Genomic DNA, 16,903 nt, shown 5'->3' with positions numbered 1-16,903 from the left:
AATTCGGGGAAAAAGCAAGTATAATAAAAGTCAGTAGAATCTAGGTAGTTGAGTACACAGGGTCTCTCTGTAAAAATTATTTTAACTTTGCAGTGTGTTTGAAACTTTCATGATAAAATACTAGAAAAGATATATTAAAAGGCACATACCTAAAGTTGAATTGTATATTTAAGAAAATGTCACTGGACAATGATGTAAGATTGTATAATCTTAATGGATATTTATGTTGGAACATTCTTATTTTTTGAAATCTTGGAAATTAGAAAATATTTTCAAGATGCTTCATAAACTCTTCAGGCTATTAATGTACAGACCAAAAGCCACCCTAAAGGTAGAAAAACCAGCATTAAGGGGGAACTGCCAGGCTGTAGTATTGTGATTCCCTGCCATCTTATTGTCCAACTAGTTAGTAACTGGAATACCTATTTTCCAATTAGATTTAACCTTAAAATCCAAAAAATTACTAAATGTCTGGGCTTATGCATACGGCAAAGCAGTTTAAAATGCTGCAACATACTTGTTGTCCTTATATTTCTTTTCTCACCCAACAACATACATTCAGAACTGAGTCTGATTGCCATATGTTTTGTTTGCCCATGCTTGACTCAAAACTAAAAAAGTGTACTCTGTGGCCACTCTCTTTTACCGTAACATGATCGCAGTTAGGGAGGGGGGAAAAGCCCATGAGCGTCTTTTAAAAAGACAAGACAAAAATTGTTCTTTAAAAAATACCAGACTTAACCAGCCCCTCTGTAAATGATTCTCTGTAAAAATAATAATTTCCCTTCAGAAAATTGATCTCCCCCATACCTAAGAAAAATTAAAAATCTGAAAATTGCACTTTTAACTGGAAAGGCAATTACTCTCCATTCAAAAGGTCTATTCGAGCTTACGTCCTTGAAAGGTGAACACTCTCAAGCTGTACTTCCAGGCCTTTTGGGAAAAATGTATCCTTTTTCCTCACTTCCTGTTTTCTCTCTTCATTGCCTCTTTGGCTCCCACAGAAATGAGTCTGTGGCTGTGTTGACACTGGATATTTTTAAGAAGAAAGGACACGGAACCAAAATATTGTCAAAGAACTGAGAAGCTTTGTATTATAAGGGAGAGTCAAGAGGAAAGGGGCATATTAAATGCAATAAACAAAGCATTCAGTTCACCATTTACCAGGCTTACCGCAAGGGTCACAAGCAAAAACTGCAACATGTATCTCTACGTTTAAACACAAAACAAAAAGCCTTCATTCCCAGGAACATCATAAAGGAAGGGTAAAGTCCTGGCCCCATCTTTTTTACTGCAAAGAAGTCTTTAAATGAGTATTTTCTGTGGCAATGTTATGGATCTCTCAATAAATCACATTTTGTTTACTTTAATTATAAAAAAATTCATTACTATTTCAAAAAGCACTCCCAAGCATAAAGAGAAAAGCATAGATCATGCACAACCTCATCTCCAAGAGAAAAAGACTTTTAGTATTTGGTATATATCCTTCAAGATTTTTTTCTTACAAATATACAGCACAAAATTGTATTAATAAATTTTAAAAGAGAACCAGTTTCTCTCCAAAGGATCGTTGCTGTTACTTTCTTGCTTCATGAATTATCCCCACTCATTCTCTGGTATCTATATTTTCACTTTTTTTTTCTAGTTCCTTCTTCGTGAATTATAAACATGATCAATATCTTTACACAAGGGAAGGAGGAAACAGTTATACGTTTCCCAGTATTCTTTCCCTATACTTTCTATCTTTTAGCTAGCATTCTTACTCCTGCTTTCCATTTCCATTCAAGATTTCCTGGCTGGGTGCAGTGGTTCACACCTGTAATCCCAGCACTTTGGGAGGCTGAGGTGAGTGGATCACCTGATGTCAGGAGTTTGAGACCATCCTGGCCAACATGGCAAAACCCCGTCTCTACTAAAAATACAAAAATTAGCCAGGCGTGGTGGCACGTGCCTGTAGTCCCAGCTACTTGGGAGGCTGAGGCAGGAGAATCGCTTGAACCCAGGAGGCAGAAGTTGTAGTGAGCCAAGATCGCATCACTGCACTCCAGCCTGGGCGACAGAGTGAGACTCCTTCCCCCGACACCCCCCCTCCAAAAAAAAGAAAAGAAAGATTTCCTAAGGGAAGACAAGTCTTTTCTCATTATCTTCCTACCCTCACCACCAATGTATTCAATAATTTACTCTAACCTGGCTTCCATCTTCACCACTTCTGTTCCTAAAGTCATTAATGACTTCCAAAATGCCAACTACATTGAAAGTTTGCAGTTCATATCCTTATTTAACCTCTCATCAGCATCTGACACTATCAGAACTCTGTTTCCTTTGATTGTTTTCCACTAATTCGTCACCTGCACCGTGACCACTCCTCTTCCTCATCATTTACTGAGTTCTTTCCTTTTGCCCATTACTTAAATGCAACTGTTCTCTAGGACTCTGGCCGTAGTCCTCATCTCTTCCTTCTCTGTGTTTTCTTCTTCAGTGAGCTTATCCACTCCTGCAATTTCAATTATCTCCAGTGATCTATACACACTGCCCTTATCTCTCTTCTTAGATACAGACACCTACATCCAAATGGGTGACTTGATCTTTCCACTGGGATGAACTTTCCAAAGACACCACAAAGTCAGCAAGTATCTTTTCAGCACATTTTCTTCTTTTTCAACCCTTCTCCTTCTCATTGACACTCAAAAGAGAGATTAGATCAAAGTCTTCAAGGAAAAGCAGATATGAGGAAATCACCTTTTAGGACAGGGAAAATCTGAGCAATTTTGCAGCTGTGGGAAGGAAGGTGGTAGGGAAAAGGCTGAAGATAGGCAAAAAAAAGGACAGGAACTGAATCCTGACAACCATGAAGAAAACAGTAAGAAGGTCTTTTCTTCTTGTAGCTGTATTTTATACTGTGTGTGTGACATGTGCTTTAATAAATTCATGTCTACTATGTATCATTCATAGCAGCACTGATTTTTAAAAATTTGAATTATTTACATGCAAACCTTTATATTTATTTTGACATCTGTAGTTAGGCAAAAATTGCAATTAGGGCTAATTTGTACAATTAGCTAAATCAAGTGTTCCTTTTCCCTTTCAAAATGTTCTTTATATATTCCATTCCTAATGAGTATGAAGAGTCCTTTTAATTCAGTTCATACACAACTAGTATTTTTCAATTAAAGCCCTTACTTTTAAGAAATTCGTATCCTGCAATGAACAGGAGTTACTTCATTTTTCAAATCTCTAGCCCATCAGATTTCATTGTTGTGTTACTTACTTGCAAAATGTTCCTATATGATACATCCCATATCTGTGGCCATAATATTGTTTTTCTCTTTTTAATTTTTCTTTATTTTAGAGATAGGGTCTCACTCTGTCACCCAGGCTGGAGTGCAATAGTGCATTCATGGCTTACTGCAGCCTCAAACTCTTGCACTCAAGCGATTCTCCCACCTCAGCCTCCTGAGTAGCTAGGTCTACAGGCACACACCACTACGTCCAGCTAATTTTTTTATAGAGACGAGGTTTTGCTATGTTGCCCAGGCTAGTCTTGGACTCCTGGCCTCAAGTGATCCTCCTGCCTCGGCCTCCCAAAGTGCTGGGATTACAGGCTTAAGCTACCACACCTGGCCTATATTTTTCTATAGATTTTCCAAATTTAATGCAAGTTTATTTAATTAAAGTAAACAAACTCACCTTTCTGTTTTACTTTTGTGGAGGAGAGGACAAAGGGGTAGGAAACAGGAGGTAGGGTTAAGGAGAGATGGTGGAAGTCTGATTCCACCATCAGACTGGTAATCAGAGGCAAGATTACCAGTTAGGCTCAATGTTCTTAAGAAAGTTACCCATCTAATGCAATAGTATCAAAAAAGTTATCAGCATTAACAAAGAACTAACAAAGATACGTCTTTTGCGGGTCAGAAAGGATTCAGAATGGTGTGGAAAGATGGGAGATACTGTGTTTGGGGTTTCAGAGATTGGACATGTTATCCGGAGCTGAAAGCTTCTTATGGGGGTGAAGCACTGTCAGCAAAGAAAGACTATGTCCTTACCCTCTTTCCTCCCCTTTCCTGCCTTAAGTCCTCACCATTTTAGCTCCACTGCACTAATGCTCCCTCCTCAGCTGCACCTAGGGGAACAGTGCACAAAGTCGTCCATAAATGGGCAGCATGCTAAGGCCAGGTGGACAGGGGCCTAGCCTTACTGCCTCAGTGGAAATCCTCAGCTCCAGTGTCTTGCCGCTGAAGGTGGGAGGAGCACAGGAAGTGATTGCCCTGTGACTTCTCCTCCCACAGAAGCCCTGCCCCCTCACACTTGGATGGTGGAGAGATTAGCTTTCTTTTTCCTTCTAGTTCAGTCCTTTGGCTACTGTGAAAGACCACGCAGAGGCTGTGGACTTGCTTTTTGTGCTTGACAAAAATGCATAGATAGAAGACAGGGATTCCCGGCTGGGAGGAGGGAGGAGAGCTGAAGATCCCTGCCTGGGCTGGCTGAGCTAAGCAGTCAAAGTGGGAAGCTGAGTGCTTGAAAGAGGATTATGCTCGCACTAGAAATAAGCAGTAAGTGAGTGAATACCATTATGGCTTAGAAAAGGATTAATCCCCCCGGGGTTATGGGGTGAACTAGAAAATATTGCTTAATTCTAGAGTGAAACTGTAAGGCTCCGGCTTTGTGTACTGTTGTGTGCTGTTTGGAGACTGGAGGTTTAAGTACAAAACCAGGGCTCTAAATGCCTCCTCCCACTCTTGGAAAATGCCAGCTTCTATTTAGATTGGTTGGGGGACATAATTTCCTTCCCTGAACTAGCCTCTTCCCAGGAAAATTTACTACTAAATTAGATAAGGAGTTGAGATTGGAGAGGCGGACTTTGGTATTTGTAGAAGTTGCAGTTTCAGATGATGTTCTGTGAGTGCTGACATTCTATCTGTTAGCAATGATTGTCAAGAAAGTTTAGAACAGGAGACTAAAAAGGGGAAACCAAGAGCTTTTATGATGAGGAGGCTGAAGAGTCCATATGCAGAGAAGTAAATACAAAAATTATATAATTTAAAATAAGTAGATTTTTTAAAACATTAAATGAGAACAACAGTCAAAGAGCATAGAAGTGCGTGGATAAAAATTAGTTAGAAAAAGAAATTTTCATTTCAGTGAGTTTTTTGTGCTAGCCAAAAATTTCACAATGTTTACAAAGTCAAGACAATGATTCAGGAATACTTCACTTATTGTTGTACATTATTAATGCTGTTGCTGGGCAAGATCTGTGGTTCTCTGGTCAGCAAGTTCTGGCAAGGAAGCCACTGCCACTGGCACAAAGAATTCTGGGATGTCTGACAGTGAAATGGATGGAAGGACCCACATTCCATCTCTACTTAATGTCCTTTTGTCCAGAAACCGGGTCATGCAAATGAGCTACTTGGTACGTATACAGATCAATATTTGGAAAGGCATTTCTAAGTGTTTTGCATTAGAGACACTCTAGACAAAATCTTATGGCAACCAGTGAACAAAAAGAATACAAAAGCAAAGTGATAGGAAGGAAGTCAGCTTGATTGAAACCAACCTTGTTCTTTTCGTTTTCCATCAATCTTGAAATGGAACCTCAAATGAGGACAAGAATAATAATAGGGAGAAATGCTGTGGCCATCTGTTCTGTTCTGAGTGGCTAAGTTCATTAATATATAAATGAGAATTTGGGTTTTATTTATGCATCCTAATACTTGGAAGATTCAGAAATCTCTTTATTACAGTAAAAAAAAAAAAATCCCACAAAAATTGGAGATATGTTTTTGCAGAAAAAAATGTGTAAATCTGGTTTTTGAATGTTATGGGGAGAAAAATAAGAATTGTGCTCACAGTGTGAATATTTATATCATGTTCACTGAAGGATATATCTCTTTCCTGAATGAGATGAGGACCCTAATATGACACAGTAGATGCAAACAAGTATTTTTAATTCCCTTAATTCAAGTTGATGTAGTTAATAACTGAAGCAAAAATCTCTAAAATAAATAAATAACCTTGAACTACAGCTATTTAGTGGTTTTTATTTTTCATTTGTTACTGGTATGAAGACACAACATGACATTTCTAGTATTCTCATGAACCGTTGCGTTGGGAGAAAAAAAGGCTCAGACATATTATCTTTCTCCTGTAGCACAAGTGTAAAATGATTGTCATTATCTATGTCCTTTTCTAACTTTAGAATTTATAGATTTTGCTGTGGAGGAAATAGATGGAGAGTGGTCATTGGGACAAAATAAATGATGACAAAATGCCAAAAAAAAGTGCATTTAAATAAACTCTTAAAATAGTCTGTCCTCCAACTTTTCAAATATCTAATTTTGTAAATTATTTATCTCTTTAAAATTATTTCTGAGTTGGTTTTTCCAATGTCAGCATTCATCTGACTTGTGAGCAAATGTTGAAAATCTGAAGATTCATTATCTGAGTTGCATAATACTTCTATTATTCTTAAAAATATGTAAGACATTAAAACATTGAATAATTGGAAGTCTTGAGTATAAAACTAAATGAACTTTCAATCTTTAAGAAAAATGTGCTAAGACTCTTCGAAGAATTGCTTATTTATCCCAAAGTGTTAAAGAATCTTTTCTGATACTACAGAACTAAAAAGAGAAGCATAAGAATATTGAGAAAAAGATTAAAGGTATAAGTTGGATAGTGGAGGCTAAGCAGATATTGTTAATGAATAATTGTAAGATAGCAGTTTAACAATAAAAACATTTGCTGTTGTACATGAGCAATTTATATAAAGAATGATGCATTATGACTGGTGAACAAGGCTAAGACTTTTATCTTTAAAAATATTAAGTAGAATTAAGATTGTTAATGGATAGAAACTAAATGATCATTTAAAATTATTCTTTCACAAGAAAAGTAAAGAACAAGGATATGGAAAACTAAGCAGTGATGAAGACCTCGAAATAATTGTTGATCAAAAGCAGGTAAGTGAATACTTACATACATTTTCTACTGTTGTACTGTATATTTTGATAACTAAAGCCTTTGAGTGTTCAGCCCTTCTCTGGCAGCTGTATTAGCCTGTCTGACTAAAGCCTGCATAACAAGATTTTGAGAGCAGCTAAGCCGCTCCATATGATGCCTCTGATTCACTGACTTTTGCATGATGCCAACATGCATATTTTGTATGTAAGAATGATGGAAATAAAGCTAGAACAAGAGAACTTTTGGAAAATTAAAGGCATCTCTTGATAAAATGAGTCAAAACAAAAATGATAATTTGGGAAAAAGATAAACAAGAACAATAAAATATATTATCTTGAAAATGAGAAACACTGCCATTATTCTATCTTGTAAAACAATGATATAATTTAGAGAGAGAGAGAGAAAACTGAGAACCTTAAGACATATATATTGTCCAATTTAATTTTCCAGATTGTCTGCAATATATATAAATATGATTCTGAAAACAAAAAGAAGAGGCTATTTAATAAAATCTGTAGTACCACCTATAATTTGAGAAACCTCTAGCTTGGATGTTATATGGGCCCATAAGGTGAAATGAAAACTGCTTAATAGAGCATAAACAATGACATACCAGGTAATGGAAGGTTTCCAGCCCATGCCACTGAATTGGCACTAGCCCTTAACATCTCTGTTAATTATCAAGGAGACAAGATAACTGTACATCTATTTAATGCACAAGTGGCACAGCATCTGACAGCGACGCAAAAGCTGTAGAGAGAGAAATAATTCAAAGAGATCTGAGTAGATTAAAAGGTTAGAAAGAAAGCAGTCAGTAATTTACAGAAAGGCACCTGAATTTGCTCAATTTCCTAATCATGCAGTTTGTTTTGCATCATAACAGTTGCATTCAGGGAGCTATTGTACATATTTCTGAAAAAAGGAAAAATGACCATCAGAAGGTAGTAACCAGAAATAACTGACTTAGAGACTTGCTTGTTAGGCTTGGAATAACTGAGGTAACTGAGGTGGTCTTCTGGAAAAACTTGCCAAAACATCTCTCCACTGAGGTGCAGAATACATTGATTTGACAGCATTCACTCAAAATGCTTCCGAGTGTTTCTTATCATTGCTCTCCTGCTCTTGTGTAAAACAGGGTAGGGGATGTGTGGAGTGCCAAGTTCTCAGTTTAGTTAATAAGGTGGGTGGAGCTGTAGCCCATGTGCTCTGCTGGGCTATTAACTATCACTTTATGCCAGATTAATTACTTGGGGCATGTAATCTATGTCTGATCCCACCCATAGACTGGGATTCTGATCAAAGGACTGGACCCATCTGGCAAATGAACTAGTAAAATACACCTGGGTATATTATGAGAATACAGATATGTGTACATTTCTCTAATAAAATGAAAAATTAGTTATTTTCTTCCTTAATCATATAGAAGTTAAATTCTTATTTTTTCTTCTTCTTTACTATCTTCCTACCTCAAAGCCTTTCTTTTCTTTCCTTCTTTTTTGCCTAAATCTTTGCGTTTTAACTGAGCTTTGGTGTTCAGAAAACTGCAAAGTTATATTTTGAGATCCTTGTGAAAAGCCAAAGGAAGCCATTGTTCTTTTTTTCTCATGATACCGTTGACAAAATTTCTATTGTTGTGACTAAACACATTTTACTAATTGTTAAGGAATCTTAAAGAAAAAAGAGAAAAAATAAGAGAACAAAACCTTCCTGCTTCTTCAGAAAATAGCACTTTTATTACCTGGATCAAACGAGGGTGGATTCAATTTTCTCAGAGTCGCTGTTTGCCTCTGTAGTTATCACATTTCTTCCAGTGCCATTGCACAAGTTGATACTGTTTGGCAGTGACTCAGCTTTGCTGAGTTATTCATGTCAAAACATGTCTCAAAAGATGAGTAATTATGAATATGAGTTGGCTTTGGTGTTTGCTGTTGGCAGAAAGAGTAGTCCTTCCTTTTTTTGAGAGATTTATTTGGTGTTGATGTTGTGAGCAAATCCTAGGTTGAAACAACGACAATGTTGATATCTCAAAGTAAAATATTTGGGGAAACACTGTAATTAGTTTTTATAAAGCTATAAGAAATTATTCCAAAGTTTAAGAGGTCAACAAATTAAGCATGTGTGTATGTATATGTACATTTGTTTTCCAGAAATTGAATATTGCTTCATCTCATAGATATGAGTTATATATATATGATGACATTATACATATATATGTATTTTATATGTATAATAAAATTAAAACTCTATAGCATTATATGCCGTTTTGTCAGGAATCTTTATGTTCAGTTTATTCTTCCTATATCTTTTCAAAAACTTGGTAGAAATATGTTATAGTCAGTCTTCATGTAACTGCAAGTAGCTTTTTCAGTAAGTGGTGCCAGAAGAAAATCTAAAGAGGATAAGTAAAATAATTGGAGTGCTGCAATGGCCAGAAGTCTCCTAATTTCTTTAAATCCATCATTCAGAAGCTGTCACTCTACAAATGCTGTGTAAGCTATATGCCATTTTATCAGTCATGTGATTTGCAAATCTTGTACTTCCATGGAAAGCCCACAGTCTTGGTTATATAAGCAAATTAATAACAGAAGCAGCACCGTGTATGTGGATTTTGTTCTCCCTATGTGGATTTTGTTCTCCCTGGCTGCCTTCACTCAAGGAGGTAAAAGATGATTTCTGTGTTATTTCAACATGGAAAAAAAGTGTATTTTGGAAATGTGTAAGGTTCTATTCTTTAAAGACAATGTTGTGTTTCTCTCTTTGTGAAATTGTATTGACAAAATTTATTTGAGATATGTATAAAAACATTTCAGAAAACACTTAAATGAGTGTTGATGTCCTATGGTAATAGGCACCATGTGATACACAGACACAGACACACACACACACACACACACACACACACACACACAGTCATTTAAATAGAAATGTATCAAACTGGGGTCAGAGTCCATATTTTCCACCAGAAATCTCCAAGGTTTTCAAACTTTAAGCATAGAAGGTAATCAAAGGGAATGTATTGGATTAAAATCTTAATGCCTCCAAAACCCAAACGTTTGACATAAAAATAATATAACTAATTAGTAAATGCTATATTTGGCTTTGTAAAATAAATATTAAAAGATAAATTTTAAACATCTATTATGGCATATTTTTATTATTTGTGAAGCTATTCCTTCCTAAATGGAGGAAAGGAGGGTCTTGTTTAGGTTTCATGTACACATGAATTTCTTTCTGAAGTTACTGAGATTTCAGGTGTAGGAGTAGATAGTCAAGTGCCTTGACTTAACGGATTAAAAACATTAACCACTTTTAGTGAATTCATTCTATTATAAATTACTATTTTTAATTAGAGCCAACTTAACTCAAAGTTTATGATAAGCTGGACCTAGGTAACAATTTTTTAAAATGTTTTCAAATTCCAAGTAGACTTAAAGGAGGTAACAAAGACTAATAAATTTATAGACTATTTTGATTATATGATGGATACAGTTACAGGTTCATGTATTGTAAAAATGGGTTTAACAGCATGTTGTGGATTTATTCGGTTATAGGACTCAAAGTTGCAGTTTCATAGCCTTTAGTGCAAGTAGGTTGGGAAATGTCAAATTTCAGCCAGTTACAAGGGGAACAAGTATATGCAGGTCAGAGCAATAGTTCTCAAGCTTTAGCTGCCTCAGCATCCCCAGGAGGGCTTGATATAACATAGATTACTGGGCCCCACACCCGGGGTTTCTGATTCTTCAGGTCTGAGATTCATGCGGCCTGAGAATTTGCATTTCTAAGTATTCAGCTACTGCTGCTGGTTCCAGACCACACTTTGTGAATCACTGGGTCAGAGAAAACACCTAATGCAGTTTTAAAGGAGGAAAAAATATGTAACTTGTGATAAATTTAACATTCTTCAACCTGGCATTACCCAGGGATCTAAAAACTGGAATTCATAAGCATTCAACATAATAACAAGACCAGAAAACAAGAAAACCACAGCCATTTACAACCAAAGGTACCTTTAAAGAACCAGGTTTGCAGTCTGGCTAAATCCACATGGAAACCTGGTAATCTTGAACCTCTCGAGCTCAGTTTTCTCATTTTCAAATAAGTTTTCTGATATTATTTGTAAAATGGTACTCTGCTCTTCCCACCTCCTAGAGTTTCTCTGAGTTAAAATATGTAAAAGTGCTCTATAAAGTGTATATCATTTATGTCATTTTAATTAGCTAGGCATCACCACTTCACTCCCCACCTCCCTTCATCCCCAGTTTAGCAAACAGGAACTTTGAGATCCAGAAAGGTGAATGAAGTTGCCCTGCTTAGGTACAGAAGAGCCCTAGAAGCCAGCCCTACCTCCTGCCATCCAGTCCCATGCTCTTTCTGTCACCTCCCACAGCTCTGTACCATTGCTCATTACTGATCATGCTATAAATGGATTAAGAAGCTGTTTTGCCTCAGTGCTCTAATTATATAAAATAACCATCTACTAGGAATTATCATAATTGGTCAACATTTATTTATTGAACCCTCACAGGAATAAACTTCCCCACAAACTTAACTGTTTACTTCCCTCTTGAGCCCTATGGCTTTGTCAGGAGGGAAATGCCCCTTAAAGCAAATATAAATAAAACTAGAGCTAAAAGGTCGTTGTGAAGACCACTTGCCTTTACTCTCACAACCTCCTCAAGGAGAACCTCTACCAGGCATGAGAAGGGCCCTGGGAAGAGACAACACATACTCATCTTAGCTTACAACCTTTTTGAGAGTCTCATTTTCACCTTGTAAGGGAAGCCTGAGCAGAAAGCAACGGACACTAGAACTTCTGTGACCTTTTTCTAAAGAAAAAGAAGAGATAAATTATAACCTCACCCTTGTGTCTCCAATAGCTCATAAGCATTCAAGTTGGATTGCAATTCTGTCCTAGTGGTGGTTGTGAAAATGGATACTCAAGAGGAAAATATAGGCCAACATGAAATTAAAATGGAAGAACAAGAAAAACAGATTAACAGAGAAGATACGCAGCTTATCTGGTGCTAATAGATAGTGTGATCCTACCAACATCTAAGCAACTAACTTTGGTCTCAGACTCACAGATAGCAAAAAGGATGAGGGTAATACGTGTTCCTGCCTTGTTGTGGTCGCCGGCCCCATCTGGCCAATGGTTTCTTAGTCATATCAATGTGGTGACTTAATTTAAATGTAATTCAGATCCCATTGACCCCTGAAGACACTTACAAAGTATGGTACCCTGTCTCTTGGTATTAGGTGTAACACTGTCCCTGGGTACCTTCTTAGAAGTCTGTATTGGGTCAGAAGAACAGAAACCTCCTCTAGAGTTGCAGAAAGGAGAACACCTGCTCAGCCTGCAGATTCTGAAGCATGGAACTCTGAGACATTCGAAGGACAAAGCACATTATGCAGTTGTAGTTGCCTTAATTACACTCACAGCAGACATAGGCTCATTAGTGTTTTCCTCAGGAAAGATTGATCGATGAAAAATAATTGAATGAAAAGAAGCCAGATTTATTTGGAATGAGAGAGACTATTCAAATTTGCTATCTATCTGAAATCAGCATTGGAGTAAACAAAGATTCACTGTTGCAGTCCAATCAATCCCATCTTGTCTGCAAACTATTTATCATCAATAAATACTGTACATGGAAGGGGGAAATTTCTTCCATTAGGTTAAATAGAAAAGTTACCAGAGTGAAAGCATAATCACCCTGTGTTTTATTCCTATTCTCTATTTGTATCAAGTAATATAAAAATAATTCTGAGTTACTGATAATTTGGAGGGCAAAATAACAGTAATGCAAAGTATTTTACTTTGTGTTTTGCTTATAAACTCACGATGCTGAGTTTATTTTTTGGTTTGTTTGTTTAGCTGCATGCATTTCAATTTAGTGTACTGATTCTCCTAAGCATCACCGGACTCTAGGAAAAACACGAAGGGCAAATCTAATATCCTTCGTTTTAGAATCTTCTGACCGATTGTTAAAGTCTGATGGTATGAAGCCAGAAAATACAGAGAGTCACGTGTCATAGAGCGGCACAGAGGCCGGTAAGATAGCTGAGGAAAAAATCCATTGCCCTGGTTCCTAGTCTTGGCCCTGCCGCTTACTAAGCAGAAGACTTTGGAGTAAGCATTTTAAGTTCTCTGAGTTTACGTTTCTTCATCTGTACAATGCAATAATAGCATCTGCTCAGATGGCTGCTGTGAGGCTCAAATGAGGATGCTCCCTTATAGAGCCATGTGTCCAGCTTGGCCTCCTTTGGTCAGTCCCAAGTCTAGAATCCAGGGCCGCCACTCCTTTGTTTTGGGAATTTTTCCTCTGTAACTCGTGCCTCCTGAATGGTGAGTTGGAGATGGTTGTGGTATCATGACATTTTCACTTTGGTTATTTCCACTGGTTTACTATTAGACATTCTGCATGCCTTCTGTGGAACAGTATCAGATACTCTAGTCTAGCACATTTTCAGTGGTGCCAGCTCTTCTGCCTTGCCATGTGCTTGGCATTGTGAATATAACACAGAATGTGTGTGTGTCACTCTTACACAGTGGTTAAAAGCAGGGCCTTTACAGTCACAAATCTGAGTGAAAACAGGCTATGGCCATGTCATAACTGTTTGGGAAAATTAACCAGCTCTGTGAGCCACAGGCTGCTCTGCTATAAAATGAGGAAAATATCTACTTCATAAAGTTTTTGGGAGAAATAAATAAGTTCTTGTATATAAATGCCTAGCAAAGTACATAGCATGTGGTAAGTGCTTTATAAATGGCAGGTACTGAGATGAAAGCATGGTGGCAGTTGGTAGATAGTTAGACTACATAGCTGTAAGATCCCCTTGGTATCTCATTGTGGTTTGGGTATGCATTTCTCTAGTGATTAGTGATGTTGAGCATTTTTTCATATGCTTGTTGACTGTGTGTATGTCTTCTTTTAAAAAGTGGCTATTCATGTCCTTTTCTCACTTTTTAATGGAGTTGTTTGGTTTTTGTTTGTGAATTTAAGTGCCTTAAAGACTCTGGATATTAGACCTTCGTTAGATGCATAGTTTGCAAGCATCTTCTCCCATTCTATGGGTTGTGTGTTTATTCTGTTGACAGTTTCTTTTGCTGTGCAGAAGCTCTTTAGTTTAATTAGGTCCCATTTGTCAACTTTTGTTTTTGTTGCAATTGCTTTTGGCATCTTCATCATGAACTCTTTGCCCAGTCCTATGTCCAGAATGGTATTTCCTAGGTTATCTTCCTGGGTTTTTACAAGATCATGTCCTTTGCAGCAATGTGGATGGAGCTGGAGGTCATTTTCATAAGCAAACTAACACAGAAACAGAAAAGCAAATACCACATCTTCTCATTTACAAGTGGGAGCTAAACATCAATTACATATGGACATTAAGATGGGAACAACAGACACCAGGGCCTACTTGAGGGTGGAGGGTGGGAGAAGGGTGAGGACCAAAAAACTGCCTATCAGGTAATATGCTTATTATCTGGATAATGAAATAATCTGCACAGCATATCCCCATGACAGGCAATTTACCCATATAACAAACCTGTACATGTACCCCTGAACCTAAAATAAGAGTTAAAAAAAAAAAAGATGTCCTTGGAATTTTGGGACATTGAATTATAATTAAACAATAAAGTCTAGTCTGGGGTCATGGACGCAAATGCCTTTTCCAATCATCCAGGTCCAGAAATGAGGCTAGTAGACTGTGCATAAGAAACATAGGGAGTGAGGGAATCAGTGGCTACTTGGTGGGAGCTGGCCCCAGTAGAGGTGGCAGCACCTATCAGCTTCAGCAGATTGCCACCTTGTTGGAAATGGGCTCAGTGTCACCACACATAGGAATTTTTCAAAAAAGGCATTAATCTCTGCTTTTTACATGTTTAAAATCTTTTTTAAAATTTTAAACAGTATATAATCAGACACAACAGTCTGAGTGTATATACAGCCCATGGGGTCCAGTTTATGACTTACTATACTCATGAGTCTCCAAGATCCAAGAAAAGTCCTATGTTCTCTTCTCTGTTTCTCTCCCATTTTACACTTTCCCCATTGAAAATTAACCTAACCTAGTTGTTGATCTGATTAAATTAATGGACATTAAGTTATCATTGACGCTGGCCTTATGTTCTGTGGGAAATTGAAGTACCTCCAAAGAAAACTAGCCAATTTAAAATGTAAAAAATCCCCATTTGATAAAATGAGTAGGGCAGTTATTTATGAGCAGGAGGCATTGCTGATGCTTCTGCCTATGCAGGACTGTGTTTACTGTCTTCTGCTCTTGCCAGTCTAGCCATCTCTGTGAGTAAACAAGGTTCTAGCATTGTTGAGTAGCAAGCACACACCTAGCTCTCCTCTACCAGTCCATCTTCCCCAATTTTCCAAGCAGTAATGCAACTAACTCACAGCGTTCAGTTAAAAACTGGAATCACCAAGAGAGACATCATGAGTCACCATCTCAAGTTCAACAAATATCTGAAATGCTATTAGGCATCTTTACTTTAAGATATTAATATTCAGCCTATGTTCATTACATGCAGCATAAAAGAAAAATACTAGACTTTCAAGCTGGAAAAATGTATCGCTGTTAAGTCATTTTCAAATAGCCCATGTTTTCTTTCTTTTTAATCTAATAGGGAGAAGTGCTGGCACAATGTTTAGTCAGTGAGAAAACAAATGCATAATTGAAATGACATGAGCTGACAGGTTGAGTGTAAAAATGATGTGATATATGAAAGTAACAGTCAGAGACAGTAGTACTTAAAATTAGACTCAGCCATTTGGTATAGAAGTTGAAAAGAAACCTGTTCAGCCTTTTATTGTGGAAGGACTGTTGCAGTACTTATTTATTTTTGCTGTTGATTTTTAAGTAGGTTCATCTGATGAAAATGAGAACTGTAAATATTAGAGCTGGAAGGAATTTCAGAAGATAATCTAATCCAGTGGATTACAAAATTAAAAATTCCATCCTGTGAAACCCATTTCTAGTCACCTTAATAGGGGAAGGAGTGTGTATGTATATGGTGATAGCACTTAAGGAGCAACTTAGGTGTACAGATAAACTTTGATGAAAAGATATTGTTCTAAGAAGCTTAATCATATTATTTGTTATAATCAAAATAAGTTAAGCAAGTCTTGGAGTAAAAAGGTAACTTGACTGTGTTCACCAGGTTACTTCACATCACAGGCAATATTTGAACTTGGGTCTGCAGCCTCTAGTCTTGAGTTCATTCAGCCACTCCTGTAACTGCCTTTCTAAATTATGATACTTCCTCTCCTTTCTTCCAAATGTCCCATGTTGGTAAGATAAGCCTAATAATCAAACCAGAATATTCATTTGAGAAAAGTGTGTATTTCAAGTGCACAGCTAAAAGTCTCTTTGTCTGATAGATTTTTATAAAAAGATGTTTATATTAGATACCTCCTAACTCTTCATAAAATGGTTCTCACAAACTTTGTGACATCTTCCCAGTATTCATCAGGGTACAGATATTAAAGATTTTTAAAGTGAACTTTGAAATCTCCTCAACTACCCTGGGATTAACAAAGTGTTGCCTCCATGTTGACACAGATGGTTTTCCTACAGCTCATCTCTCAGGGCCTCTCCACCTGGTTCAGTTTATCATTTCCCCCTCAACCGGCCGTGGAGATTGTGAACCGTATCCACAGTTCAGCTTTCAGGCCCATCCGTTTTGAAGTCAGCTGCCAGTGTTTTTGTCTAATGAACCGTGCAGGTGAACTCGGTGATTACTGATTGAATCAGCGTCTATTGTTAGAAGGGCTTTGAAAACCAGTTGTGAGTGGAAATATTTGTACCTCAATGATTTATGTTATAAATTCAATGTTATCACTTATAATAAAAATGACAAAGGATCAGGAAGACCGTACAAAATATTTTTCTTATTTTCATATGTAAACAACAGGGAGAGTTTAGAGAGTAAAGT

General features: G+C 37.1%; 1 protein-coding gene across 14 annotated transcripts in view; it reads left to right on the top strand.

Moving 5' to 3' along the window:
- Nucleotides 1-16,903, top strand: part of PEX5L (peroxisomal biogenesis factor 5 like) — a 686,817-nt gene that overhangs the window by 496,599 nt on the left and 173,315 nt on the right. For 6 of the 14 annotated variants that reach the window (XM_063621798.1, XM_063621795.1, XM_063621797.1 and 3 more), the window contains one exon: nucleotides 6,885-6,956. The exons of 3 other annotated variants lie outside the window; for them this stretch is intronic. Coding sequence is in view for 8 of the 11 variants with exons in the window: in XM_063621794.1 (XP_063477864.1) it covers nucleotides 6,885-6,956 (72 nt within the window). In the remaining 3 variants the exon portion in view is untranslated. Of the gene's footprint in view, nucleotides 1-2,607; nucleotides 4,555-5,247; nucleotides 5,408-6,884; nucleotides 6,957-16,903 lie in introns of those variants that run through there. 5 more of the 14 variants (XM_063621792.1, XM_063621785.1, XM_063621787.1 and 2 more) reach the window with 5 other exon arrangements.

Source organism: Symphalangus syndactylus, chromosome 17 (assembly GCF_028878055.3).
Source record: "Symphalangus syndactylus isolate Jambi chromosome 17, NHGRI_mSymSyn1-v2.1_pri, whole genome shotgun sequence".
In the NCBI taxonomy this organism is placed as follows: domain Eukaryota; kingdom Metazoa; phylum Chordata; class Mammalia; order Primates; family Hylobatidae; genus Symphalangus; species Symphalangus syndactylus.
The sequence above is the reverse complement of the archived record's forward strand: the minus strand, read 5'-3'. Positions and strand labels throughout refer to the sequence as shown.